This window comes from Sparus aurata, chromosome 11 (assembly GCF_900880675.1).
Source record: "Sparus aurata chromosome 11, fSpaAur1.1, whole genome shotgun sequence".
NCBI lineage: Eukaryota > Metazoa > Chordata > Actinopteri > Spariformes > Sparidae > Sparus > Sparus aurata.
This window is the reverse complement of record NC_044197.1, coordinates 15,432,230-15,459,839: the sequence shown is the minus strand read 5'-3', so window position 1 is coordinate 15,459,839 and position 27,610 is coordinate 15,432,230. Positions and strand designations below refer to the sequence as shown.

General features: G+C 40.9%; 1 protein-coding gene across 1 annotated transcript in view; it reads right to left on the bottom strand.

Moving 5' to 3' along the window:
• Nucleotides 1-7,337: 7,337 nt before the first annotated feature.
• Nucleotides 7,338-27,610, bottom strand: part of qsox1 (quiescin Q6 sulfhydryl oxidase 1) — a 31,856-nt gene continuing 11,583 nt past the window's right edge. Inside the window, exons 9-13 of the mRNA XM_030433970.1 lie at nucleotides 22,118-22,240; nucleotides 19,644-19,782; nucleotides 18,280-18,456; nucleotides 9,412-9,573; nucleotides 7,338-9,213 (exon numbers count right to left, since the gene is read on the bottom strand). Coding sequence (XP_030289830.1) covers nucleotides 8,405-9,213; nucleotides 9,412-9,573; nucleotides 18,280-18,456; nucleotides 19,644-19,782; nucleotides 22,118-22,240 — 1,410 coding nt within the window. The 3' untranslated portion in view covers nucleotides 7,338-8,404. The remainder of the gene's footprint in view (nucleotides 9,214-9,411; nucleotides 9,574-18,279; nucleotides 18,457-19,643; nucleotides 19,783-22,117; nucleotides 22,241-27,610) is intronic.

Genomic DNA, 27,610 nt, shown 5'->3' with positions numbered 1-27,610 from the left:
GCAATTAGAATAATTGACGGATGCAAAAGGCAGGAAGAGAACAGATGCGAGCGGCACATCTGGCTCAGGATGCGGCGCAAAAAGGGAAAATAAGAAATAAAACGACCACGTGAATCGCGGAACAATCCGCATCTTTTTTCTTTTTTAGAAAATGTTCCCGCTGCACAAGACGACAGAAAATATCTTTAAAAAGATGGAAGACAAGACGACGAACATACAGTATTGTTTTCGAATTGGGGTAAAAGACGAGCGCATGTTCCCAGATGTTATAATACAGATGTTACAATCTGAAACAAGGAGCTCTTAGAAGAATTATAAAATGATGACAATTACATATCTGATCATTTTTCTACATGAAGGTGTTGCTGTAAGAGAAGAGAAGAGGGGGAAAAAACGAAGCTGTGGAGGAAGCAGCTCTCTTTCTCTCTCTCGGGCAATAATTCAAGCGGAGGGCGACTCCTTTGCCACCGCCGCTGACCCAGCCACCTCTAATTAGATCTAATATTTCAGTGGACGAGTTCATTGACATCTGCGATTCACAGATCCATCTTAGCGAGCAGGAAATACAAAAACACATCCATCTCTGCAGGAGGGGAGCAGGCGTGTATGTGTGTGTGTGTGTTTATATATGGAGAATAATAATACAGGTGTGTGTGTGTGTGTGTGTGTGTGTGTGTGTGTGTGTGTGTGTGTGTGTGTGTGTGTGTGTGTCCAGCAGCAGCAGCAGCAGCAGCAGCCTGTGCTGTCATATATATAACTCACACCGCAGCGGGCCTGCTTCACCATGAGCCCAAACATCACATCTTTCATGGATTTAATTTATCATGTGACGCGTTTGTAAATGCAGGATTTATGTTGTTTGCGTTTCCAAACGTCATTTACAATTTTTGCAGGAGGCTAATCCACGTCAGGGCGATCAGGATTAGACATGAAAACGAGCAAAAAGCAAAACATAAATGTGTGCAAAAAAAAAACCAAAAAAACAAAACAAAACTAAAGACAAACAAAACACTGCATATAATGCAATGCATTATATCTCAGTGTTTGTTTGAGATGAAATGCACGTTTCAAAACAGCTGCAGATGTCCTCCTCTGCTCACAAGACGAACATGAAGCACCAGTGCGGACCTACCTAGCTCAGACTCTTCCTCCTCCTCCTCCTCCTCTTCTCCTCCATGCAGCTGAGGGCTTGTCTTGTGTTTCAGCTGGCAGAGAAGCGGCAGCAGCAGCAGCAGCAGTCGGTCCACACTTTCTCCGACAGCATCGAAACCCGAGGTGAAGCACCTGCACCGCGTCCCCTCACCATCCGGTCCGAGAGCGGCAGAGGAAGAGTCAGAGAGAGAGGAGGCGGACAGCGAGGGGGAAACCCTCGGAGAGAGCACCGAGGAGAAAATTAAATTGCACTTGGGGGGCAAATTCTATTAGGGAATAGTTATTGTCTCCTGACAGCTCCTGTCCATTTGGGTAATTAGTAGAAGAGATTGGTTGAACCAACCAAATCTATTCCCGTCAGAAATGATATTTTCCAATTCCCTTGATTGAACCTGACCCTGTCGCGCTAAGACGAGGCGGTAATAGGCTCATTTGACTCAAATAACAAGTGCTGCAGTCCAGACGAGCCTGTCAGAGGGAACACTGACAGAGATTTTAAGAGTAACCCGAGAGAGGTGTTTCATTCATCTCTAAACGCAGGGCTGGTGTAGAAATGTTTTATTTAATCCGTATCATTAAGTTGGATAAGAAGAAAACTAAACAATCATTTCCAGCTGCAAGAAATCTGCTAATATCACATCAATGCAGCAACCTGCAGAACTCAGAGGGCCCTCTCTGTCACAATGCAAACATGCTTTGAGAAGGTGGAGGAGGGATGGAGGAAGGATCCTCAGCAGAAACATAATTCGAGGTATATTAATTTAATCTGGTCCTGCTGGGATACATGCTGCCCAGTGCATGCTGGGATAGACCCCAGACCCTCGTGACCTCCATCAGATGGGCCTTGGAAACAAACGAATGAATAAATGAATGAATTAATGATTCAAAGCTTTGCATGGAAAGTTTCGATAATGAGTGTCTCCTTTGTGCGAAACCATCAGCTCGAATTATTCAGTTATTTTTGCCTTTTGATCAGAAACCCGGTGAACAACAATTTCCATAAACCACAGAACAAAAAAAACAAAAAAAACCAAGATGATAGAATAAGCTTGTTTACTTGTTATGATTCCGTTAGATTTGCCCTGAGGCACAGCTACTCTTCCAGGGGTCACCATTTAAGAAAGAGAATACACACACACTGTATAAAAACAAGCATTTAAGAAAATAGATATTACAATATAACAGTCCAGACATGAGCATTGTCCACACGGCAGTTTCTTCTTGTGTACTGGTGGATCACAGGCTGTTCCCTCTGTTCAAGCTGCAAACAGCCACTTCCTGTATCAGAGTCTGTAAACACTGCTCCTGATTGGTCAGTGACAGCATTCAGCGTCCTATCGCCGGCTCCATTAATCAACTATAATTACATTTATGAAATGAAATGAAATCAGTGGCATAAAAAGTACCTTAAAGTCACACTTGAGTAAAAGTAAAGACGTTATCTGAAAAATATTACTTTGGTAAAAGTGAAAGTCGCCCATATAAATGGTATTTGAGCAAATCTTTAAGTATCTGATATTTGAATTTACTTTAGTATCAAAAGCACAAGTAAAAGTAATATATAGTATACATCATGTATGTTTAAATGTTTGTGTGTACTTTATATAGTGAGGCTTATTATTGGATCTGATACTTTGTACATATTAGAATCTGTGTTTTATTTTTTTGTCTAACTGCAAAAAAAAAAAAAAAAAAAAAAAAAAATCATTTAAAAGTGCTCTACATTGGCTCTGACGCGATCTGCAAAGTAACTAGTTCTAGTAAGTTATCAGTTCAATGTAGTGAAGTAGAAAGTTCAATATCTGCCTCTACGTAGTGGGGTGAAAGTCACTGTACTTGAGTAAATGTACTCAGTTACATTCCATCACGGAATCAAATGACGTAACTTGACTGCTGGTGAAACATTAAGAGCTAATGAGCCAAAGACTGATGACGTCAACTAAAAACACACCAAAGGATCTTCTTCTGAACTGCAGGTTTTCCAGTGAAGGCGGGGAGCGACTGTTCACACCGCGGAGACAGCTGAGTGAATTAAAACAACGTGACTGACAAGTGTTGGATCTTCTCCAGCTTCATTATCTACACTTCCTGTAAGCTGCACGCGCTAACCCTGAGACCAGAACATAAAGAATCTCGGAGGCAGAACAGACGAAGTAAAGGTCAGCTGTGTGTTGAAATTAAAATAGTGCAGTCGAGCGTATTATCAAGTCCTAAATGTAGCTGATAGTTGGAGGTTATTGATCCTCGGGGCCTCCCCTCCCATCCTGTCCACGCTTCTTCTGCACTCTGAACACAGATGAACTGCGAGGACTTCCTCATTTCTGTCCCTGAAAAGGCTGGGAAGACACATCCAGAGAAAAATATCAATATATTCAGTTTAAAAGAAGCTGGAAGTACATCAGCTGGGTCAATATACACAAACTAAACGAGATTTCACTGACAACAACTGGTTTCAAGCTCTGGCAGCAGTGAATTATTCCAAATCTAGGACTCCGGTAACAAGACTCCTGCTGCTGCTGTCAGTGTTTGATCACCAGATTTCCTGGAGAGTCTCGAGTAAAGGGCGTCTCGTCTTGCTCATCCCTCTCAAAGATTTGTAGAAGCAGAAGTTCTCACAGCAACTACAGGAAGGACTTCATGGAATCACACAAGGGAGCAAGAGGTGACACAGCTAGCCAGATTGTGAGTGTGCAGAAACTAAAATCAGCACAGACACACACACCTCCTCCCAGCTCCTTTTGTGGCGATGATGAGATGCGATGTTTGGGAGATCAGCAGATGAGCGTCCCGTCCACATGATGGGGGAGGGACCCCGGCAGTAAAATGAGATGGATCTGACCCTGCTTGACTCCGTCCTTTAAAAGGCTGCACGTTTCGAAAACCTAAAGGGGATCTGGCTTAGTTTGGATGTGATATATACCGATACCATATATTAACCTCTTTTTCATAATTTATTCACCCTCCTTCCTCCGCATCCCTCCCTCCCTCCCTCCCTTCCTCCCTCGCTCCACAGCAGGAAGCTTTATAGTATTATTAAAGTCAGAAAGAGAGATGACAGAAAAATGCATCAAGCCCCTCCTGCATTTTAATATCAATACCGGAGGGGTAATAAACATCGAGGCAGAGAGCGTGCAGGAGAGGAGTGACTATAAAACCCCACATTGTCTAATTTATGGAAGACAACAACAGGGCAGCAAGGTGAGGTTTTTACCCTTCAGTCTGAGCTCCCATAACACAGCAGTGCTCAACATTTGCTTTGTAGTGAATAACCCCCCCAGAAATAAAAAGTTTGGAAGAAAAGTAATCTGGCCTGTTCGAGTTCATCATGCACCTGTAGCGGAAGATGATACACTGGACAGTTCCTGCCAACTGGCTCGATGCAGATGTTAGAGTGTCTTTCTTATTTATTTAACACTTTTAAAGGGCTTCCCGTGTTGAGCTTCAAAGTGTGTTCTTGATCTCTGAAACAGCAGTTGAGAAAAGCACGAGTTGTGATGGTGGTTCGTCACTGAAACTCGTTACTTGGTTTTGGGGGGCTGCAGGAATCAACAGGAGCTTGAAGTGAAAGTAGCAAGAACCACAGTGACAAATACTGTGTTACAAGCAGAGGTAGAGCAAATTAAACTCGAGGAAAAGGACAAGAATGTTCACCAAAGTGAGATAAATAGATTTTGAAATATAGATTATTATTATTATTATTATTATACTACTACTACTACTAATAATAATAATGATAATAATAATAACAATAGTAATAATAATAATAATAATAATAATAATAAACCCAATACAAAGACAATCTATTTTTGCATTATGAATAATGATACATTCATGTATGCATCACTTTTATACTGAAGCTTGTAGAAGTGGGGCTAATTTCAGGCCTCATCTATATTGATGTACCATAGATTAATTGTTGATTATATTCTATATTCATTATCTGAATGTAGTGCAGTCAAAAGTACAATATTTACCATTTAAAGGCCCAGTTTGTAAGTTGATTTCTGATCCCAGCTCGTCTGATACTGACACTTTGGGATGGCAGGTCATTGGTCTCTCCTGACCTTATCCTCAACACTCCATTGTCTAAAATAGATGTAGCAGGGAGCAAGGACTTGAATCATTATCTTGTGTTTTAAACCCTTCATTTATTTACCTTGTACCCTGAAAATAACCACACCTCAAAGCTGATCTGAAGCACAGTACTCGAGTAAATCCACTCACAGACATGCAAATAAATTGAGATTGTTTTTGTTTATTGTTTGAACATGTTCGGTGATGATGAGATGCGATTTCTTTTCAAGTAAAAACGTTGAGGGCCAATTGCGCCCTTAAACCTTTATGTGAAATAAGTTTATCTTGCTGTGTAGCTGCGCACTTACACACAGGAGAGTGGCCCCAAGACACTTAATGTAGATCTGTCCTTTAATTTGTTACAAGTCTGTCAAAGTTTTATGAGTAGTTTCATGAATAACCTCTGAGTGACTCCACTGTTTGGTTTCAGATTTTGCTTCTGAATTTAGATAGAGAGCAGACACATCTCTGAATGTCTTGTTTTAATTGTGAGGGCTCTGTCCTCAGCATGAACTGCTCACCTCTGCCTTGGCAGAGCTGCGGACAGATATTACATTGCTGCCAACTTCCTCATTAACCATCATTAGTCGCATCCGGCATCACACTCGCAGCTCGCTGAGGCTCGAGGAAGCAGATAAATGCCTCCGTAGGATGAGCAGCACGAAGCATCGCTGACTCCAATCCTATAACAAACACAGGTTACCATTTAAACAGATTAACAGATCAGGTGTGCGGGAGAAAAGTATTTAGGCGAGAGACATAAATACATGTCTTTATGTGCATTTCACATCATCTTGAAGTCTTGTCAGATACAACAAAACAAATAGGTGCTATTCATAAACAAAAAAGTTTGTGGACATCATTTCTCCTTCAGTTTGACACTTTCCCCAAGTTGAAAAAAAACAAAAAAAAAACACAGCCCACCCTTATATTAGAGTATGTCAGATGATATATTGGATAATGTTTGCAAAAGGAATAAATAACATGCAGAAGCTTCCCAGTGACAAACTGTGCTTTTCTCAATCCATTCTGGCAATCATAATGTGTCATTCAGGGTCTAATTCAAAGTATCTGAGAGTTTGATTAAGTCACAGCTGCTCAGCCTTGATGCTCCTCCGCTTTAATGTAGGGCTATTAATCAGCCTATTGTGTGTTTGTGTGTGTTTTTGTGTGTGTGTGTGTGTGTGTGTTGTTAGGGAGGAATCGACTGCCTTAACTCAACTAATTCACCATCAAAACCTGTCATACTGCTGATGCTGGAAACGTGGTTTGGATAAAGAAGAGAGGGGTTTCCACTGAGATCACTGTGTGTGTGTGTGTGTGTGTGTGTGTGTGTGTGTGTGTGTGTGTGTTTGTGTGTCATTTTGGGGGTAAAGGTAAGGGGCAGGAGTCAGGGGAATTCAATGTTTCAGGAAACACAAAGCTCAAGATCAAGCGTCGGCCGTCCTTCAGATGGTTTTGTTGTAATCCGGACGACATCAAACCCTTGTCCTCCGTCCGTCCGTCCATTTATCCCTCACACACACTGCCCCGTCTTTCATCCACCTCATCCGACCACCTCACCAGTGTTACCCTCCCCAAGGGTTTGCTGCCCCCCCCCCCCCCCCCCCCCTTCCCGCAGAGCACACCTCCAAGTGTGTGAGGGAAGAAGCCAGATGAAAGCCGATTGCGTTTTAATAAAGTTTATTATCTGCGGGGAGCTAATCCTCAAGGGTAATCTCTCCCCTCTAGTCCTAAAGGAAAGCTGGATTACTCACTTGCTATAATCCCAATGAAATTGTTAGGATTTAGCTTGCGCTGCACAGCAGATGGCAACAGGCTTTTTCCTTCAACCTTGGATGGTGTAACCCCCCGATTCTACATGTAACACCCTTACTCCTCCTTGCCTCGTGTCCTGCTAGTCTTGGTCAAAACAAAAAACAAAAAACACAGGAAGCTGTTTATGAAAAAATCTGGGAGAGCGTGTAAACATATTTTGACATCTGAGACTGTAGAGACGGCATCGAGCGTCACCCCTTCTCTGTAAATTCATGTTATAAGGTAAAAAGAAAGTGTGATTGGTAGGTCTTTACCTCAACAAGTGACTGATCAAATAACGAAAAGGCAAAGAGTCCTTATCAAAAATAATTTTATTGATTCCGAAGCAAAGAAAAAAACAGAAAAACACAGTGTTTTTGAGATGACCAGCCGCAGCTTTACATCGTGGACACAAGCCAAAAACAAATCCTGCTTATTCTAAAACCTCGTCCAGTGTGAACATATGCGTCGCTCCACAACACTTCATACACAACCCGCATGGTTTTCTGTGGACTCAGCAGTGTGGTGTAATATTCAAAGACGTGACATAACGCTTGGTGTAACATATTGTACGTCACCTCAGAGGAGCTGATCCACAAAGGGCTGATCTGGTGAAAGTTAGTCACAGTATTAAACAAAATGATGCAACAGTCAACAAACTGTAGAAAACCACAAAGACTTCAGGGACCCTCTTTAACCTGCTGGTCATGAAATGAAATTCAGAATGTAAACATAAACACAAAACTCTCCTACCTGACTCGAGGGAAATGACATTAAACAAATAAAAAATTAAAAAATCACTTAAGAATCATCTTTTTGAGTATTCAGTTCAAATAATTCAAATATTTGAATGTGTAAATATATAAAAATTGGGACAAAATTAAATCACAGTACATAAGGACGTGCAAGTGGAAGGTCTTTGTCTGGGATATTAAAGAAATAAAAGAAATAACAACTGACTGTTACAAATGTAAGAAAGCACCAAAAATCATCCTTCATAAGTGGTCAAACAGAATCAATAGCGCAACTGAATATCTTTAATTCAGGCAAACCCTAAACAGCAACCCACTGATGGAAATAAACATAAACATGAAGAGATTCAGTTGCTGCCTGAAAAGCTCTGGAGGCCAGATTAAGTGAAAGGTTGTAGAACTGAACACATTTTCAAAGATTTTCAGGGTAATTTCCCTTCTCCTCCTCTCCAGTTTGACACAACACATCCACCAGTGCTGCTGCCTGCTCTGGCTGTAGGTAGCAGTTAAGTGGACGACCTAAGATGGCTCTAATCTTCACACATCCCCTTACACTAACCCCAACCTTAGCCTACGTGAACCTAATGAAAGTAAATCATAGCTGACTCAGGTGAAATTTGGAGTTTGGTTCAGGGCAGGGCTACTTTAGGTCGCCGTAGCTTGTGGCGGTTTTTGAAGAAAAGGAACATGGCGAGCAGACACATGGAGGACATGAGGTAAAGAATGACACACAGGCTGATGTCCACGTTGGAGAATCCAATGCTTAGCATAGACATCCAGCGTCCTCTGTGGCTCAACTCAGCCTCCTCATTAAAGTATCGGCCTGCCAATTCTCGCTTCTGCAGCCGCTTCCTCTGCAGCCCTACATCCAGCTCAAAGTCTTCTTCCATAGGCTGCAGGCCCACCATCCCGAGCCCTGCGTCCAGCTCCATGCCAAGGCCAAACACGGGCACGGGCTCCTGCTCCTCCTTCCTCTGCAGGGTTCGTTGTTTGACCCGACTTGAGGCGGCCAGCTGCATGGCTTTTGCCTTGTAGTGCTGGTTGACGAACGAGTCGAGATCCACGATGTCCTCCTGTGGCTCTCGCATCCTCATCCCCACGATGCTCGGCCTACCTTGCGCCCGCCGCCGGCCTCGACCCACCTCCATTTCAGGTTTGGCCCAGGGGGTCGGCTCGGACGTCTTACCCCCGATCTCATCTGCTGCCACTACTCCTTCCCCACCTTCCTCCTCTTCATCTACCATTGCTTCCTCCTCCTCCCCCTCATCCTCCTCTTCCTCTTCTTGCTCGGTGGCATGCGATGGTAGAGGAGGCCTCATGGAGTCCAAAGCCTCCCTAGCTTTCCTTTCTCCATGTTGCTGAGCCTCTATAGCTTGCTGCTGACGCTCATGTTTCTCTCTTTGCTTTGCCAGGACCTGGCTTTCATCTTCGAGATAGTCTGACAGGCCGAGGAAAAGAAAGATACATAAACATTATTTAATTTTCATGGTATAAAAAAGCATTAGTGTTCATTGTCTCTCTTCTTTGATTTTTCTTTTGATTTGTCACCCATCTGTAGATCAGTTCTTCTGATTCGATGGTGAACCTTAATTCAACTCAGAAACTGTGGAGTCTCTTTATAAACTAAAGTTTGTACCTGTGAGGATGCTGCCGGATGAGAAATAGGACAGGAGGAAGGGGAGGACCTGCTCATTGTGCCATCTGTGATCCCCATTATTCTTCACTGTGTGGCAGGCTGGACACATCTCTGGTGAAGGCCACTGTATCTTTGGGAAGTTTGGGTCCTCACTCAAATCACCTGCAGAGATAGAAATACAGAAGAAGGGACACTGTATTGTAAAAATGTCATATTGCTAGAGATGAAGAATTAAAAACACACCGACTGATATTTGATGGGTTTATTTGTTGGCATTGGCAACCATTTAGTGAAATTAGTAACCAATTCTTGGACTTTTGAGCTTTAAATAAAAAGAATAAATAATGGGACAGCAAACAAGAAACACCCCAAAGAAAGAAATGTCTAATATTTATTGCAATTGTGATATTTAACCCTCAAAGACCCAGACAGCTACAGGCAGCTAAGTAACAATCGTTCAAAAATGATCAATAACTATTAAACTGCTAATACTATCCATTTGCTTTAAAAACCTGCGTAGAGTGGACTCTGGTCTTGTTTGGGCATTCAGTGACTCTATAGTGAATGTGACTATGGCATCATGTTCTGCAGAATTCATTTGCCAAGGAAACCCACTTAGGTTCGTCTTCTGGGCCAACCTTTTCATTAATTACATCCATGAGGCCAACAAGCAATGGTTGTAGCCAAGCTACTAACTGCATAGTGTCTTGATGAATCAAAATTCAGTATACAATGACTAAAAATGACAACCATATTTTCAATTTTGGCTACCAAAAACTGACGTATGGTTTCTTGGCAACTACTTTTGAAAGTTGGTTGAGCCCTGACAAACAGTGTCATTACTTTATTATTTCCATTTATGACATTTTATATACCCCTATTCCACTACACTGAGGGAAATGTTGCACTTTTTATTCATCTATACTAACTGGCAGATGTAAGTGCTTTGCTGTATATTAAACATATCATTATATCAGATAATGTGACGCACCATGAAGTCCACATAGCACCACATGGGCTCACAACAGCATTAAAATGCTTCTTACAGGTTTAAATATACGTTTAACTGTGAGCAATTTATGATAGTCTTATATATTGGAGGTTGTTCTGCATCAATTACTTTTACTTGTGACACTTAAGTACACTGGCTCTTTCTGAGTAATTTTTTTTCACTAAACAGACCTCAAACCTACTAGAGCTTTGTCAAAGTCTTTGTACAGTACGTAACCTAACTTATAGGAGATGATATACAAGGTCAGAAAATGCTGCCTAGATCAAGATTCATTGCCACATACAGGAATCACCCACAACACAAAGCGCCCAGTCAGCTGTTTCACCCATTGTTGTTTCTTTTATTCTCCTTGTTGGTGCACTGACTCGAGGATGTAAAGTGCTTTGAGGACTGGATGCAATCTGTGTTGAACCCATTTGATCTTGTCACAGTGCTCGTAAAAACTAAGTGCCCATATGCATATGTGTATGTATGTGTTTAAGTGTGTATATGTAAATCATCTGTCTGTGTTTGTGTGCATGTAATCTAGGGATTGATATTTGTGTGTGTGTCTGTGTGTCAGTGTATGTGTATCTATATATGTGTGTATGAGAGAGAGTGTATGACAGGGTTTAACAATGATCAATGGGCTTCTGGGATGTCCCAGTGGGAGGGGTGGTGAGATAATAGATGTGGCCAAAGTGGACAGCTTACCCAGACACACACAGACACACACACACCTTCTGTTTTCAGGCAGCAGCCCTTGGTGCTGTGGAGCACCTGTCTTGGCCCTTCACACCCCTTTGAAACCAGAGTCCAATTTCCAAATTGAACATGAGGGCAACAGAACCCTCCAAGGGGAGCTGCCCTGCTAATGAATTAGAAACTTTCTCCTTTAACATGTCTGCTCACTAACACCCCTCGTCACTCACACACTCCATCCATGCAAACAGACTGGGGGCTCATACACAGCAGACACACTCTGGCTAGGCAATATGGCTTTTAAACAATATATTTTGTGGCCTAGATTTCGATCCATGATAACATATCTTGAGATGATGAATTGCTTGACATTTTCTGTCAAGCACTTCATCAATGCTTGATTAAAACAACACAATTTAATTATTTTCTCATCGTCCCACAGATGTCAGTCAGATTTTAAATCTATTCAATGAAATAGTTTCCAGGCAACATATGTTTATATTTTTGATAAATGTATAATACACATGCACGCACACATACATAAACACAGAGTCGAAATGTAACTCTTTACTCTTGCACTAGTGCATGTTAGCTGTTTCATGTCGGTGCACCCAACACATGATTTAGGTACATTTAAACTTAATTTCTTACCATGTTATGTAAATGATTGTAAACAGGCAAAAAGGTGGAAATAAATTTTGTTTCTTCATCCAAATCAAATGCAACAAGAAATTGTGATAATGTCACTTGTTTAAAAAATAAACCTCTGAGTCTCAGGCGCACTGGTGTGAAAACATTAAGTCGCACTTGACAGATTTTTAGGTGCATGTTTGATCAAAACAGTCGCACCCTGGAGCCCTGCAAGCAGATGTTTAACACTCCAACTGATATAATACTTACTACATACTATGAACATCATGACCTTATGCAACTGATGCTAATACACCTTTATAACTGCTTATAGACATAGTTTATAATGCAACAAACTTTTGTTAAAAGTGATTATTTGACTATAAATGTAAATTTTTTTAATTGAGGTGAGTATGAGGTACCTTTTTACGCTACATGATTACCAGTGGGCAATAGGCCATATAGACCCATAGTCTATAGGTCTGGGTGATAAACAGTATCAAATAAGTACATAAATCAGTATTTTTGACCAAATACCTCAATATCGATATTGCATCAGTACTTTTGAGATGTCTGTGGGTGTTTTAACAAATTAATTACACATTCATATTTCTAAATAAATAATCATCACTAATGTGGGTACAAAGAATAAATGGCTAAAAGTGGTGAGTTCAGAAAATTTCGTCACTTCACTGTAATCCAGCCTTTAAAACCAAGACAACACTTATTAATATATTATATTATTATAATATATTGCCTTGGCTTACTCGCACTGCATATGCACACAGGGCAGCAACCTATAATAGATTGCTTGTTGTTACCAACAGGCCATCGTGCATGTGTCTGTGTGTGTGTGTGTGTGTGTGTGTGTGTGTGTGTGTGTGTGTGTGTGTGAAGAGTAAAAATAAAAAAAATGAAAAAGCAGAGCAGCAGCAGGTCTGTCACTTTACAGCACTGTCAATTTACATCCTCCACCACCTCCATCCCCACTCCCTCCTCCTTCTCTCCGCTGCTCAAGATTAATCTCAGTCATATGCATGTGTGTATGTACTCTGCATACAGTGCTTTACATAAAGGATACATCAATTTTACTGTGTCCTGATGGGCTGCAGCCTGCGGGTCTGTGGGGGGGGGAGGGCTTTTATACATTTCAGCAGGTGAGAGCACACACACACACACACACACACACACACACACACACACACACACACACACACACACACACACACACACACACACACACACACACACACACACACCCAGATGCCTCAGATCTCTTCCCTTATTCTAATCAGCTTGCCACGTTTACGGCCAGGGTGACTTTAGCCATACCAGCCATATTGAGATTGCCACAATGGCCTGTCACAGAGATGTCATCACTGCTGTGCATACATATTCATCAGGTATAAATATGTATTGTTCAGCACATCAAACTAGCTTCCTCAGCACTAATTCTGTAAGTTAGGATCACCTACACCGCACGGCATACTGAGACATCCTGACTGCTGGGAAGTGCAGATGATGTCAGACATTTTATGCTCATTTAAATAATCATGACAAAACCTAAACCAGGAATTCTGTTTATTGTATCACAGATCTAGCACCTGTTTTTTTTTGTATTGATGCTGACTCAAATGTGTCTGGATCACACATTTCCATATAATCTATAACTGTCATGTACCCAATGCTGGTAGTGAATGTTAAGTTTACAACATTAGTTAATAGGAGCGCATTACATCATACATGATTACAAAAATGTCAAAGTTGACAAGATTCCAAATCTGAAAAGTCTGAGGCAGATTTCCAACACAATACAATAAACACTTAAATAGTCATCATTAAAATCACAAAGTCAAATATCAAAAATAACATATGCCACAAACTTAAAAAAGTGCCATTTTATTCTAATCACGATGCTGTGATACTCTGGGTGTCTTGTACAACTCTGTTAAAATTATTGTTTGCCAATGTGCAACATTCAAGACCACCACAAACTCAACCTGCTCTGACAGATCAGTTGTTTGTCCGTCTTGTGGTAGTAATGACCTTGTAAGAGGAAAGAGTTGGAGTTGTTATGCGTTTGTTTACATTTTCAGAAATGACGGAGGCCACGAAGTTCATTTTTCAGTGGATGGTCAGTTGATATAATGTAAATATAGTTGTGTAGAGTTTTTGTTATGGCATTGCATTTCCTCTATTATGTTGCCAGCTAGCTAGCTTGCTAAGTTGTTAGTGGAACAGCAGTGTTCTCACAACTTGAACACTTGAACTCCGGCAACATTGTGCATATAACTTACTCAAGTTGTATCCACAAGCTGGAAATTACCATCACTGCCACATTTAGTAAATCAAATGTCTTATATGACTTTTTGGCTTTGGACAACATTTATTATTTGAGAACTTTGATTTATTTTGCATAGTTAAACATATTTCACAAGATGCTTTGTGCCATATCGTATTGTTCATAAAGATACTGGTTTATTTTGATGTAATACCAACATTTCACATCATTATATCGACTGTATTGTATGTTCTATCTACCTGCCCAGGGACTACGGGTGGCAAATAGCAACTTGCTAGAACCCGGTGCAATGCATCTCTCCTTGTTTATACAGGGTTAATGTTTTATTGTGCGCTGTCCCTGTTTAAATAAAGAAATAATAATAATAATATTGTGACATGTTGACCTGAGTATGTCATTACTATTTACAGGATTGGTACCATTGGTATTGAGGTAGTGCATTCACAAAAGCAAAGATTGAAAGGGAAACTGGTTGTATTGCAGTATTGCAAGAACACACCAACATCAAGAAGGGGGCGACACGACCAACATATTTTACAATCTCGGTAGACATACCCAGTGTAGCACGCGGTAAGTCAGCTGTTTTCATTAAAAAAAACAAGAGCAAAAACAAAAATTACAAAAGAGGTATTTCTTATTTTGTTTTTTCTACAAGAACATCATTATCACAAAAATGCGATATCAAAATCATAGTTGAAGGCACTGTCATCCACCCCTGTATCAAAAACTCTAGGACTGTTAATAAAAAACACATTGTGAAAGCAGTGCTTTCCTGAAGTCCTGAAGGCAGCCCGGCTGCTGCAGCAGCTGTTTTTGTCTGTAGAAATGTGAATCAGTCTCAGCCTGTTGACAAGCAGCAACAGGACTGAGCTGTTACCGGTCTTAATTCTGCTGCTGCAAGGAGGCCGAGGGCCCTGGGGCCTCTTTGTTGCCAGCTAAATTAATTGTTCAGCCGCTTTACAAATAGCTGCTCTTTCATGCATGGCTGCTCCTGAAAAGGAGGGGCGGGGAGGCCTGCTAAAGAGCTCCACTTTAGGCAAAGAAGAGAGGAGGGGTTGAGTGGATGGAGGGACGGTGTGTTCCCTCCTCAGGGAGATGCTGCCACTCATTGCTACAAACACAGCCAAACCCTCCACTCCTCCCTCTCTCTCCTTCTGATTCACCCGACTTATCCTCTGTGGACCACAATTCACCCTCCACCATGACTAACTCCCCCTGCCACACGCCATAACTTGACCCATGCTTGGAGGGGCTGTGTGTGTGTGTGTATGTGTGTGTGTGTGTGTGTGTGTGTGTGTGTTAGGGAGGGGGAGGAGAGGATGGAGGAAGTGTGCGTGGCTTGTGTCGTGGTGTTTGCCACCTGCTGTCACACAATATCTTGGGAATTGTGTGTGTGTGTGTGTGTGTGTGTGTGTGGGCCAGGGGGCTGGTTCCTGGGGGACCCATCCGGCTAGGATGCTGTGCTATTACTTGTCAAGCGGAGGATATGACTCCCAGGGGACAGTGAGTGGAAAGAGAGAAAGACTTCCACAGGAATAGAGGAAGAGAGGGAAGACGGATGGATGATGGTGGCGGGTTGAATAGTGTTAAAGTGTCTGGGGAGCAGACACACGCAGGGACGGGTGTCCTTCTGGCCCCTGCTGTTCAGGACGCAAGCTGTCCCTGAGATATAAGAGGGGGCAGTCAACACAAACAAAAGATAGTGATTTAACAAAGTGGGCTGTTAATGACAGCCCCGTGCCTAATAAAATCATATGAATACAGACAAGGGAGGAGGGATGCTTGGGAGCTGTTTAATACTCTTGAGGCTGATATGCAGAAGTGTAATATGCTGATACAGCATGGTCAAAAAATGACACAAATTAATTTACAGAGTAAGAAAACAGAAGGATGGATTGAAGATTAAAGGGAAAACAAAAAATGCAGTATAAGTACTTTCTGAAGATTTTCATTTCTGTGTATGGCTTCCTAAAAAGTGAATAATTGGGTAAATATGCTAAGTATACAAGGATAGTAATGTCATGTGGTTTGGGGTACAGACCTATAAGTAAGAGGTCCAAGAGCAGGATTTGGGGTAATACGTCTAGATTAGAGAGAGATGAACAGGAAAGGGATGACTGGTGAGGCGATAGTTGATGGTCAGTGGGTTGTGGGTGATACTCAAAGTAAGGGTGTGAGAAGGATGGAAGATGGCAGAGGGAGGTCAGGAGGAGAAATGGGTGAGGCTGAAGCAGATGATACTTGGAGGACTAAGACGGGGTGACAGCTGGTGTCTGATCTGAGGATCCATCCTTCCTCCTCCCTTCACCCTCTTAGTCGTATTACAAAGACTAACTGACCATTAAAAGAAACTGGAATTGGAAATCTTCACCCACCAATTGAGGAAGGGTTTTCTTAAGATCCCAAGGCTTGCATTGGTGAGCATGGAAAAGAGAAATGTGGAAAGGATGTGAGGGAAAAAAGCAGGGGGGGACAGTGATGGCTTAACATGGAAGCAGAAGGACATGGACTTCAATCAGCTTCATAACCTTGATCTTCATCATATACTGTATTTCTTGTGTTGTGTCTAATGTAGATAGTCAGTCGAATTTTGTCTATTAAAAATGTCAGAGTATATATAAATATATAAATAATATATAAATTATTGTCATTACAGTTTTTCAGACACAAAGGTAACTTCTTCCAAATGCAACTGTTTTGTCTGGCCAACAGATATGAAGTTTGTCAATGATGTAAAGAAGAAAATAAGCTGAAACCAGTGAAACAGTATTATTTTTGCTAGAAAAATCCGTTATTAACTGACGGATCAATTTTCTGATGATTGACTGATCAATGAATTGACTTATTTTTCAGCTGTACTTTTTCATGTGCAGCGTATAAAAAATAATCAAAACATAACAAACCTTATTTCAAAACATACTGAAAATTCTACCACACAGCTGAATTGCTTTATGGTGTATAGGGGTTTAAAGAAAATATATACAGGGTTCTCCCCAGACGGTGGAACAGCGGCGCTGCGCCGCTATACCGCTCGGTCAGCGCCGCTATACTCCGCGCGTGACAGTGTCGAGCGTCCGTCCGTCCGCCGTCCCCCGGTTGACGGCTAGGAGCTCCCGGCTGACGGCGATGAGCGTCCGTCCATCCCCCGGCTGACGGAGTTGATGACCGGCTGTCCGTACGTCCGTGTCTCCCCCCCCGGACTGACGTTGACGAGCGGTCGCCCCCCCCCCGGACTGACGTTGAAGAGCGGTCGCGCCCCCCCCCCCCGGACAGACGGTGCGCCGCTATACTAACAATTTCTGGGGAGAACCCTGATATACAAGTTAACCTCATTTGAATGCATGCGCGAAAAGTCAAGTAGGGTATCAAATGACAAAGCTGCCAAATGGAGGAATGCAGTTCGAACTGTGTTGCAGAATCCCTGACATCGCAGGTACTTTTAAGGAGAACTGGGGATCTTTCAAAACCAAATATTTTTTATCTCAAGCCCTGCTTTTGGCCACAGAATATAGTGTTTTGAAGTAGACCTCGAGACATTTTCAGCCATGTCTGTGGCAACTAAAAGAGACCATGATGTTTTCCAAACAAGTGGTTTTGTGCCTAATCCTAACCAGAGCATAAGTACAGCGGTGTGACGAGACAGAAATAGAACATTTTACCAAAACGAGACTACTCACCACGACATAAAGAATCATATAGCTTGAATATACGCATGTGTGGTTTTGCAAAAATTTACTTGGCTACCATTTACTCTGGCAATTGGGTTGAAATACATTCAATCAAATGTGATTTCAGGCATCTAGCTAAACTGCCCATCATATAAATATGACTATGTGGGTCATAGTAGCTACCAGAGTGATATGCGTTTCAAGAAAAGTGTTCATTGTGCTCTAATGTATGTGTTTCTTACTCCTCATACTCCTTCTGACTAATCAAAACAAGTGAGTGAGGCTTGCCTGGAGAAAAATAACTTTGTATCACACTACGGAGTCATATCGCTCCATATTTGCTAAGCTACACCCAGCTTGTAATGATCCAACCAAACCTTAAGGATTTGATTCATCCCACCCACAGAGTTAATTCAGGAAAATGTCGCATGATGGAAGTAAAGATGCTAATAACAGCTGTTTTACAGTAAACCATGACAAAAAAAGATCTTACAATCTGTAATTGAAATGACAGATCACAGGTTTGCATATTACAGATATGCAAACCAGCCACAGATGAGTGTGCAGACTCCTACCTGCCAGTCTGTTGTTAACTCGATTGTGTCTGGACCAAAGCCACAGGACAGCCGAAGACAACGTGTTCACCTCATTCATACTCTCCCGTGCCATGTTCTCGAAGTGCCCGGCACACGGCCTGCAGCCGAAGAAGCTGCGGACATAGCTTCTCATCGCTCTCAGCACCTCCTGGGGATCTGGAGGGGAATGACATGCGGTCAGTTAAGTGTGAATGCAAAATCTCATAGATTACCTGCTCTCAATAAACAGAAATCAGTCATTATGTAAAGCACAATCTCATCCCCTTGTAAAGCTTAATTTTCTATACATTAAATGTACTGTTAACCTGTGCTGTAGCCTCAATGCTTGCTAATGGCAGTGTGTGTCCACAGCTTCCGGGATTCCCACGGTTATGTGGGCCAGGAGTCACTGAGAGCTGGGTTAACCCCATATTGAGATGAATAATCTATGCGAATGGGATAACCCAATCTGGAGATTAAACAGAGCTAACCCTCTGTGTGAATGGTGGCCAGGCTGTTGTCTCAGGAATTCAACAGTCTACAAACACATTTTCCTGGAGCCGTTTGCTTTTGTTCTTGGCTTAGCAGGACCTACAGGAGGAAACGTACCGACAGTGGGAGTGTGTATGTGTGTATGTGCTCTTTATGAAAATATCTATAGGCCTGCATTTAATCCTTCACTAACATGTTCACACCTTTAATAATCTGTGCAGCATGTGTGCATGAATGAGTGGACATTTATGTGATGGCCAACCCTATACAGTATGTGTGTGTGTGTGTGTGTGTATCCACCCATTAAGATGGTGGTCTGTGGGGGGCCAGATGGACACCCCTTTTGGCCAGTCCATCTGCAGGTCACATGATGGTCCGTAAACCTCGGGATTAACCTCTGTGTGTGTGTGCGTGTGTGTGTGTGTGTGTGCGTGTGTGTGCGTACGTGCGTGTGTGCGTCTGCTTATGTGTGTGTGTGTATGTGTTGAAGGGAGATTAACGTCCCTGCCAGGAGTAGAGCCTCTGGTCATCTGCCTGTTTTATTAACCACTCACATTCCACTAATCTAACATAATCCCTCTTCACACAACCACAATTAGGTTCAATTTTAGCTGTGATAAAATGACAAGGCCTCAAAGAATTCTGGTCAGAACTTCATCATGAAATTCTGCATATACATTATATGTGTGTGTGTGCGTTCAGTCTGTTCTCTGCGAGATGTGAAATCATGTCAGTTCACTAAACATTCCTGGGCTAATTTGTTTACCAAGCCCCACAAAGCCCTCATCCTCAGTCCACCCGTCATTGTGAACTTTCAGTGCTCCTTTCCATTCACAGCAATACAAACTCATTGTGTGTGTGATTGTGTGTACCGGTGCCTCCCACGTTCTTGGCCTGGACAGTGAGAACATGGAAGAGAGTCCACACCCCACAAGGGTAACGTCTCAGGTGAGGTTGTGAACCCTGACAGCCCACCCACCTCACTCCTTCAGGCAAAGCTGTATTTGGAGACTGAGAGAGAGGAAGAAAAACAAACAGACAAACACCAGTTACAGACACATGGGAAGAGGAAAACAAAGACATAAGCTTAAAGGATAAACCGAGTGATATTCTATATTTTCTCATTGTCGACAAATCCCAAGAAAAGACCAAAACCAACAATGAATTGATCCTACTAACAAGCAGTGTCTACGTGACCACAACCTGACATAGCTCTTTCATTTGCTACTGGTCTCCATGCCAAACAACTATGTGCTGTCATGTTATATAATTGTGACAAACATGAAAAATAGTGTTAAATTTTGATTGAATTCTGCACCATCTCTCTGACATAAATAACTTAATATAGTAATTCCCAAACTAGATAGATAGATACATGTTTATTGTCATTGTTTCAAAACCAATGAAACATAAATAGCAGCTCTTAGTTTGACAAATATCAAATATAAACAAGTATAAAAAATAGATAAAAATAGTAAAAATATATACAGCAAGATAAATAGACACAAAAGCACCGGGCCACTGTGTCTGGATGTGTCTCCATCTTGGTGTACATTTTACACCTTGCTTACAACGATTTTTTTTTCCATTTATTCAAGTTCCCTGTCATCATCACAACTGAAATCAAACTTTTTCCTCCAGTTGAGTTGCAACCTCTTATGCTGGTTTGATAAGTTTTTTCATACAATTCATACAAAAAACTGGATGTTTCAAGCATTTATCCATATCCTCTCTCAACTGTTTATCTGTTACTTTTAGCTAAATAACTTTTTTCACTTTCCACTACTTTTAGCAATCTATTTAAAATAGTTGCAATCTTTTGCAGTCATGTATCACTTATAGCTTATTGTTTCAACTTTTCTGCCACTAACTCATTTCCACATGCTCTCAAATTGCAGCACAGTGGTGTTTGGCTGTTATGACTGACTCAATGTGTGGATATATTTACATATCAAATAACAATTTCCATTTTATTAACATTAGTTGAGCCATCCACAATCTTTCGCTGTAGCCTATGCCTTGGCAATTGCAGATGTAGCCTGCCCCCTGGCACTGTGGACAATTAATGGATAAAGAAAGATTATTCAATCCTTTTTGGTAGTTTACTGTTTGCTGAACAAACTGTAGTATCAATTGGTGCATTTTAAATACATTTTCAGTAAGACTGAATGTGATTGGGTCCAAGTTCCAGACACATTGATGGTTTTTGCCTTTTTGCATTTGTTGATGAGGAGAATAGAATGTGGTAGAACAACTCAACCTCATCCTTTAATGAGACTACATTTCAAAGATTCTCTCAGAAGTAGAGCCTCTCCAGCACCTCCCAACCTGTTCAACTTAATGAAAGCTGTTCCTTGTAGTTTTCTTGATCAATAAGAAGTCAATCTCAGGTTAATGGCTCAGCCCTCCGCTAATGAACAGAAGCCATCCAGATCTCCAACCACGAGCCACAGTTGAATCCAATAACATATTTTCTCTGACATAAAGTCGTTTCTCTTGCAGCACTGCATTGCCACCGCTGGCGTGATTGACAGGGTTACTCACATGTCAATAGTAAAGATTTGGTGTGTGTGTATGTGTGTGTGTACAGAGTCCATTTCCTCTGAGGCGAAGTCTATTCATACATTCCAATTGATTCATTGATCCATTGATTTGCCTGCTAAAAGCTAATGATGTAAGTAAGTGACTCTTTCAATTTGCAAGGGGCGGCATACTGGAGGCATGCAGGCTTCATTCCAAAGACAACAGCACATAGATCCTCTGCTGTATGTGCTGGCACTGAGACAAGGACAAAGTACATATTGAAATATCTGGATATTCATAAAATATCTTTTCATCTAGTCATACTGTGTGTTTTTATAGAAATGTTCAAGATCACATTTTGACATTTTCTTTGACAAATTAGGCATCACTTTGGTGCCTCTGAGGTGGTTTTGAACTGATTAAGTGGCCTGACTGACAAGTGACCTTGGTACCTCAGTGGGACGACAAGGCTACTCCCAGACAGACGTCCTCACATCAGTCTGGGTGCATTTTGTGATGCCCTGCTCTCTGTTCTCCCTGCAGCTGCTTATCTGTCTGGTCTCCCCTCCTCTCCCTTCCTTTCTCCGTAAAAGCCTGCGTGCTCAGGCTCACAAAAGTCACAAATTTGCATTTGTGAACTTCCTCAATGCAGTATGTAATGGACAGAGCAATTCTGAATACAATGAATACAAAAGATGAAAGACAGAGAAAAAATTAATGCAGAATAATTGTAATGGCTTGACCAACAAGAATGAACAAGAAGCCCCAACTTCATTGCGATAATTAATTGGATATTTGTCTGTACAGCTCTGTCTCGACTCACCAGTGCTGAGTTATCCAGTATTTTTTTGAGTGCCTCATATAAAATCTCATCACCAGTCTGGTTCTGCAGCCAACAGTTCATAGATCTCAGAAGGTTCATCACCACTGGACGGCCTGGGAAATACTGTGGACACAAAACAACAGAGCACAAAGGAAACAGGTGTTAACTTTAAGAAATGACAGAGGCAAAACAGCTGAGACAGATGAGATGTAAAAAAGGCTGCAATCAAGCATTATTTTATTATATTATTATTTTTCATTTTATCAAACCATTTGTGATCTAGTCAATGAAATGCCTGAGAAATAATGTGACAAGCTAGTGTATATTTACATTAGAGGAGAATGTGTCAACTGAATGATCGATTCATCAACTCATTCCTTTAGCGTTAGTGCAACTTCAAGTGTATTTTACTGAAAATCAAACAAAACTCCTGTGCACTCCTGCATCAGTTCCTTGTAAATGGGTAATGATATGTCTGATGGTAGATTACCATTAGATGAATTCATTCACTAATGTATAGTTTATATTATATCTATAATCTAGCAAAAGTTAGTCCAAGTCTTTCATATTCTAGTATTAGTGTAGGTATATTTTGGTCAGCAAATGGAAATGTATCTGAAAAGTTTCCACCACATAACATCTTTAAAATACAGACTGCAATTGTTTTCTATTCTATTTATTTAATCTATTTTTTTATGTTTGTACAGGCTTTATGAAAGTGTTGCTTAACACGCACTCTCCTTTGCATGAAATGAACCATTCAAATCAACATCCCCACCTTAGATTAACATTATTTTCGTCCTACACATACGCACAATGTGCCGAGATAACACGTAATTCCAAGATTATTAGTTGCCATCTCATCTTCAACACGGTTTACATTCTGCACAATAGTTGTGGTTTAAGTGTTTTTCCTTCTCAGCACCTTTAAAGAAAACCACAAAATGTGACAGCAGCTGAGCTTAATCTTCTGCCTTCATTAAGATCTATTTCCTAAGCCACTAACAACCACTTATCCACTGGCTACTCAGCGCTTTCTCCTGCTGTGTATTTACATCTTTTCAAACAACCATGGTAACAACAACAACTGGCTGGAAACATGACCCTGTAACTAGCAGAAGTTGGTCTGTGAAGAGAAAGAGGAAATCCAGCTGATGGGTGTCTGAGACCAGTGATGACAGAATGCAGACAGGCACAGACAATTACGTCTTAACACACATTCGATACTGACAATAGAAACAGCTGATGTCTGGAGAGTTTAGACTGTAAAAGAGAGGAGAGCCCTTTAATTAATTTCAGCTAAATGTGCCTCCTATTCTTACTGTAAGCCTCTCTGGGGAACAATTTATGGTAATGGCCCTTTTTTACCAGAAATGAACACAACAAAAGGATCAAGCTTTTTTCCAGGACTCAAACAACAGGCAAATAAATTATTTCCATGGTAACTTGTGTGTGTGGCTTGCAACTACAGTAACGATTCTTTTCGTTATCAATCTGCAGGTTTTTTCTCTTTGAATAATTGATAACTTATCATTTTGTGCATCAAATGTCATACAGTGAGAAAATATATTAAACAATAAATATATATAGTTTCATTAAGATCAAGGTGACATCTTTAAGGGTCCTCTTTTTTTGACATACATTCCAAAATGCAGAGATGTTCAGTTTAATGTTGTGCACAACAACAAATCATGGCACGACCTTCACATCTGAGAAGCTGGATCCAGCAAAGGTCTGGTATTTCTACTTAAAAAACTTTAACAAGTGCCTATTCATTTTCAATTGATCAACTTTTCCATCTTTACTAATTTTCTTGAACACATTTTGGCTCTTATTGTGAGGACAGAACAAGGTAAATGCATCAATCAACTATCTTTTAAATTATAGTTATTGTCAAAGTGCATGTGGCAATCTGAGAGGGAACAAAAACAACAGAGCTGACGTCATCAAACATATGGACCTTTTTTCATCTGCATCGCTGTGTCTTTTTAATTCGGTAACTACACCATTTGTTCAGCTAAATACACCTGCACACACTGCCAATCTTGAACACAAGCACGCCTTTCAGTCCATGGCTCAGCCGTCTGTTCATCACACTCTAACAGGATCTGTGTGTTACACCCTGACCACTTCACCACACCCCAATTGATTTGCTTAAACCTCCTTGTCCAAGGCTAACAGAGTCCTGCCCTGTTCTGTTTCCTTCCCACTGCACCAGAGCACCTTTCCCCTCAGCAACTTGGCCTACAAATAACTGTGCATAAATTACAGAATTTCAACATAATAGTTAGTACTTGGCCATTAAAGTTAAAACTTATTAATTCAACAAACATTTTTTTCCTGAAAAAAGTGTAGCATATTTTCTGTGTTGTGATACTTATTGTAATAATGAGCATGAGACATAGGCAGCTACCGTACATGATTAAGAATCAGAGTCAATCATAAGTATACTGGCCATTATAAGTAAATAAGACTGATGTGCACCACTTCACCATGAAGCAGACACACACAATACTGGTTAGAGCAACAACATGGCCAATAATTTGTTTTACATACTAAGTTTTCAAATATAGACAAAGAAAAACAATTCAATAAATCCCAACTCATCTCACACACACACACACACACACACACACACACACACACACACACACACACACACACACACACACACACACACACACACACACACCTAAGGTGGGATGTAAAGTGCGGACAAAGGCCTCTAATGTGTGCTGCTCACTGCTGGGGAAGTGTTATAATAGGTTTATGTCTGGATCTGGGGTCTTCATGCCAACCAGTCAGAAAAGCTCATTAAACAGTTATATGAATTTAACCATAGGAGAAAATGCAGGTGTTTTTCAGACTAATGGGCTTAAGTCAGCATCACCAAAGCAACGCTATTCATGAGCTGCCTGGGTCAGTTGATCGCCTTAAAAACACAAATGTCCACCATGCTAAACTTTTGTACAAAAAATGTCAGTGTCATCCTACTATGCTTTTATCCCTAATTCTCTTATTATATATTGATTTTCTTTTTTCTCTCCGTCAGACTCCCTGGCCTTGATCACTGATGGTGCACAATGTCAATCAATATGCCAAATGTATTTCACAGACATGATGATGAATTATGGGAAAAAACAGTGACAGGCATCGAAGGAGAGACAGGTGAAGACAAGGCATAAATTGAGCTCTTTTGTTCTGTTCAAAAAATAACAGCAGAGATGTTTAAAAATAAGTAAAATAAGTATAAAAATAAAAAAGTATCAAGTTATACCAAAAACAATACCACATGTTTTCTACACCAGTGACTGTTTGGTAGCATCTTACAGGATGCACCTACAACAAGCAAAACAAATGAACCCCTAATGGATGATATCCCAAAACATTAAAAGTATCAGCTGTCAAATCCATTTAATTGATTATAAGATGAAAATAAGTACTAGCAATTTTAAGAGTAGTGATCATCAACTGGAATGGGTTCATATTCTGTTCAAACTGTCTTAATTTTTTAATCTCTAGTAGATATCTCCCTCCACATTTGTGCTCTCTTTTTTGAGAAAACACACACACACACACACACACACACACACACACACACACACACACACACACACACACACACACACACACACACACACACACACACACACTTCCCCTCCTCTGACCCTGTATCCCTCCTGCCCCCATCCCAGTTGGACCATGACAATCCCCTTCACCCCGGCAATATGTCATCTCTGATCCGATTAGTATCAGCAGCACTTGAGAAACCGCAAGCTCCTTGTGTTGAGGGTCTTGAGGGGGAGGCATCTGTTGGCTGCAACAGGGCAGACATGGCCAGCCTGGGGTAAAAACAGGGGTGAAGTCCTTTGGTAATGATCAAACTTCAGTCTACATGGGGCAGAATTCGGGGGTAAACTACAAACACATGCCACAGAGGGGAAACCAGGCAAACAGCAGCCTCATCTTTAAAGCCACACATTTACTTGTTATCTACTGCCACTGAGGTGAAACTACAACTGAAATCAGCCAACTTAATCAACAATCTATTTTAGCATACTGCGTACACAACAGTGGTAGGATCCTTATAATATGGGCAGTTGATTTTAGGGAAAAACAGAAAGTCCTTGGTGATATAATGTGTGTGTGAACATAATGTTCTGAGCCCTGGCGTGAGAAGGGTGAAGCCTGTGTCCCTTTAGGCCAAAGCCCCCCTCTTAATTCTTTGTTTTATTCCCCTGCCCCTCTGTCCCCTCTGGGCTGAAGGGCTTCTTTCAAGAAAAGCAGGATAGAGGTGTAATCCTTAAAAACCTCGCTCTAATGCTCTCATGCTTCCCAAGATCCACTTTTTTAATCCTCATATACATGTAGAGGATTCATAAATCCGGCTTCAGCCTGACAAGACAGTAAATCTAGTAATATTTTGACCGGGTGCATGATGAAAAAAAATATAAACGATAAAAACAACCACCATGTTTACATGTTTGGATGAGGAGATGCAATGAGGGGATGATTGTGGAAGAAACAAACAATTTACGGAATTATAATTCTTGGACAGAACAAAGTTTTACATGACATTAATACATAGAGCAGATGAATACATACAGCAAATACTATTTTAATATTTAGATAATATTCAACCAAAAATGTCAAACATTTGATAGTTTTAGCTTCTAAAAAGTTTTTTTTGTCTTGCCTTTATCACAGTAAATGTAATATCTTATCCAAATAAGCAATCTGAAGAAGTCCTATTGGACTGCCCTAAATTGTGGTGGGCATTCTTCACATTTCTAACATTTTATAGGCAACATGATTAATCAATCAATCAATTAAGAAAATCAACACAGAAAATAGTAATACATTAATTGCATACAATGTCACCCATACAAATACTCACCCTGATGTATGCAAATATGCTTCCCACTTATCATTTCATGAGGTAAAATTCAAAAGTGTGTCATGATTGAGGAAATGTGTCACCAGTGTGAAGCGGTGACACTGTGGTCAGAACATCGTGAGTCACTTTTACTCTAATCCAATCACATGACTCACACAGGGGGTTCAGGTGTCAGAGCTTTACATATAGTGTCTGTTATCAGGAAGCAAGAACGGTTTAACAGTGAGGACATTTCTTTATCAATCGACAGTCATTTGACTATAGACAAAAAAAAAAACCCCAATAGATTATATTGTTAAAATTAAACAATTTGTCTGATATTAAGCATATAAACTCTAAAATGAGACTTAATATAAAAATGTATTCATATTCTAAAGTGCACCAATTGGCTCATAAGCATTCCCCCCGCTTTAAGTATCATCCACTCTCATTTCAAACGTCTTTCAATTCTAGTTTCACAATCTACTTGCTTGTCATACATTAACTGTTACTAACAAGCTGAATGACTGAAAGGATTCGGTCTCTTTGTAGTGAGATCGCTCGGTCAAATGACAATAAGGACTGTCACAAGTCAGTGGCAACAATGAAGCCTCCTC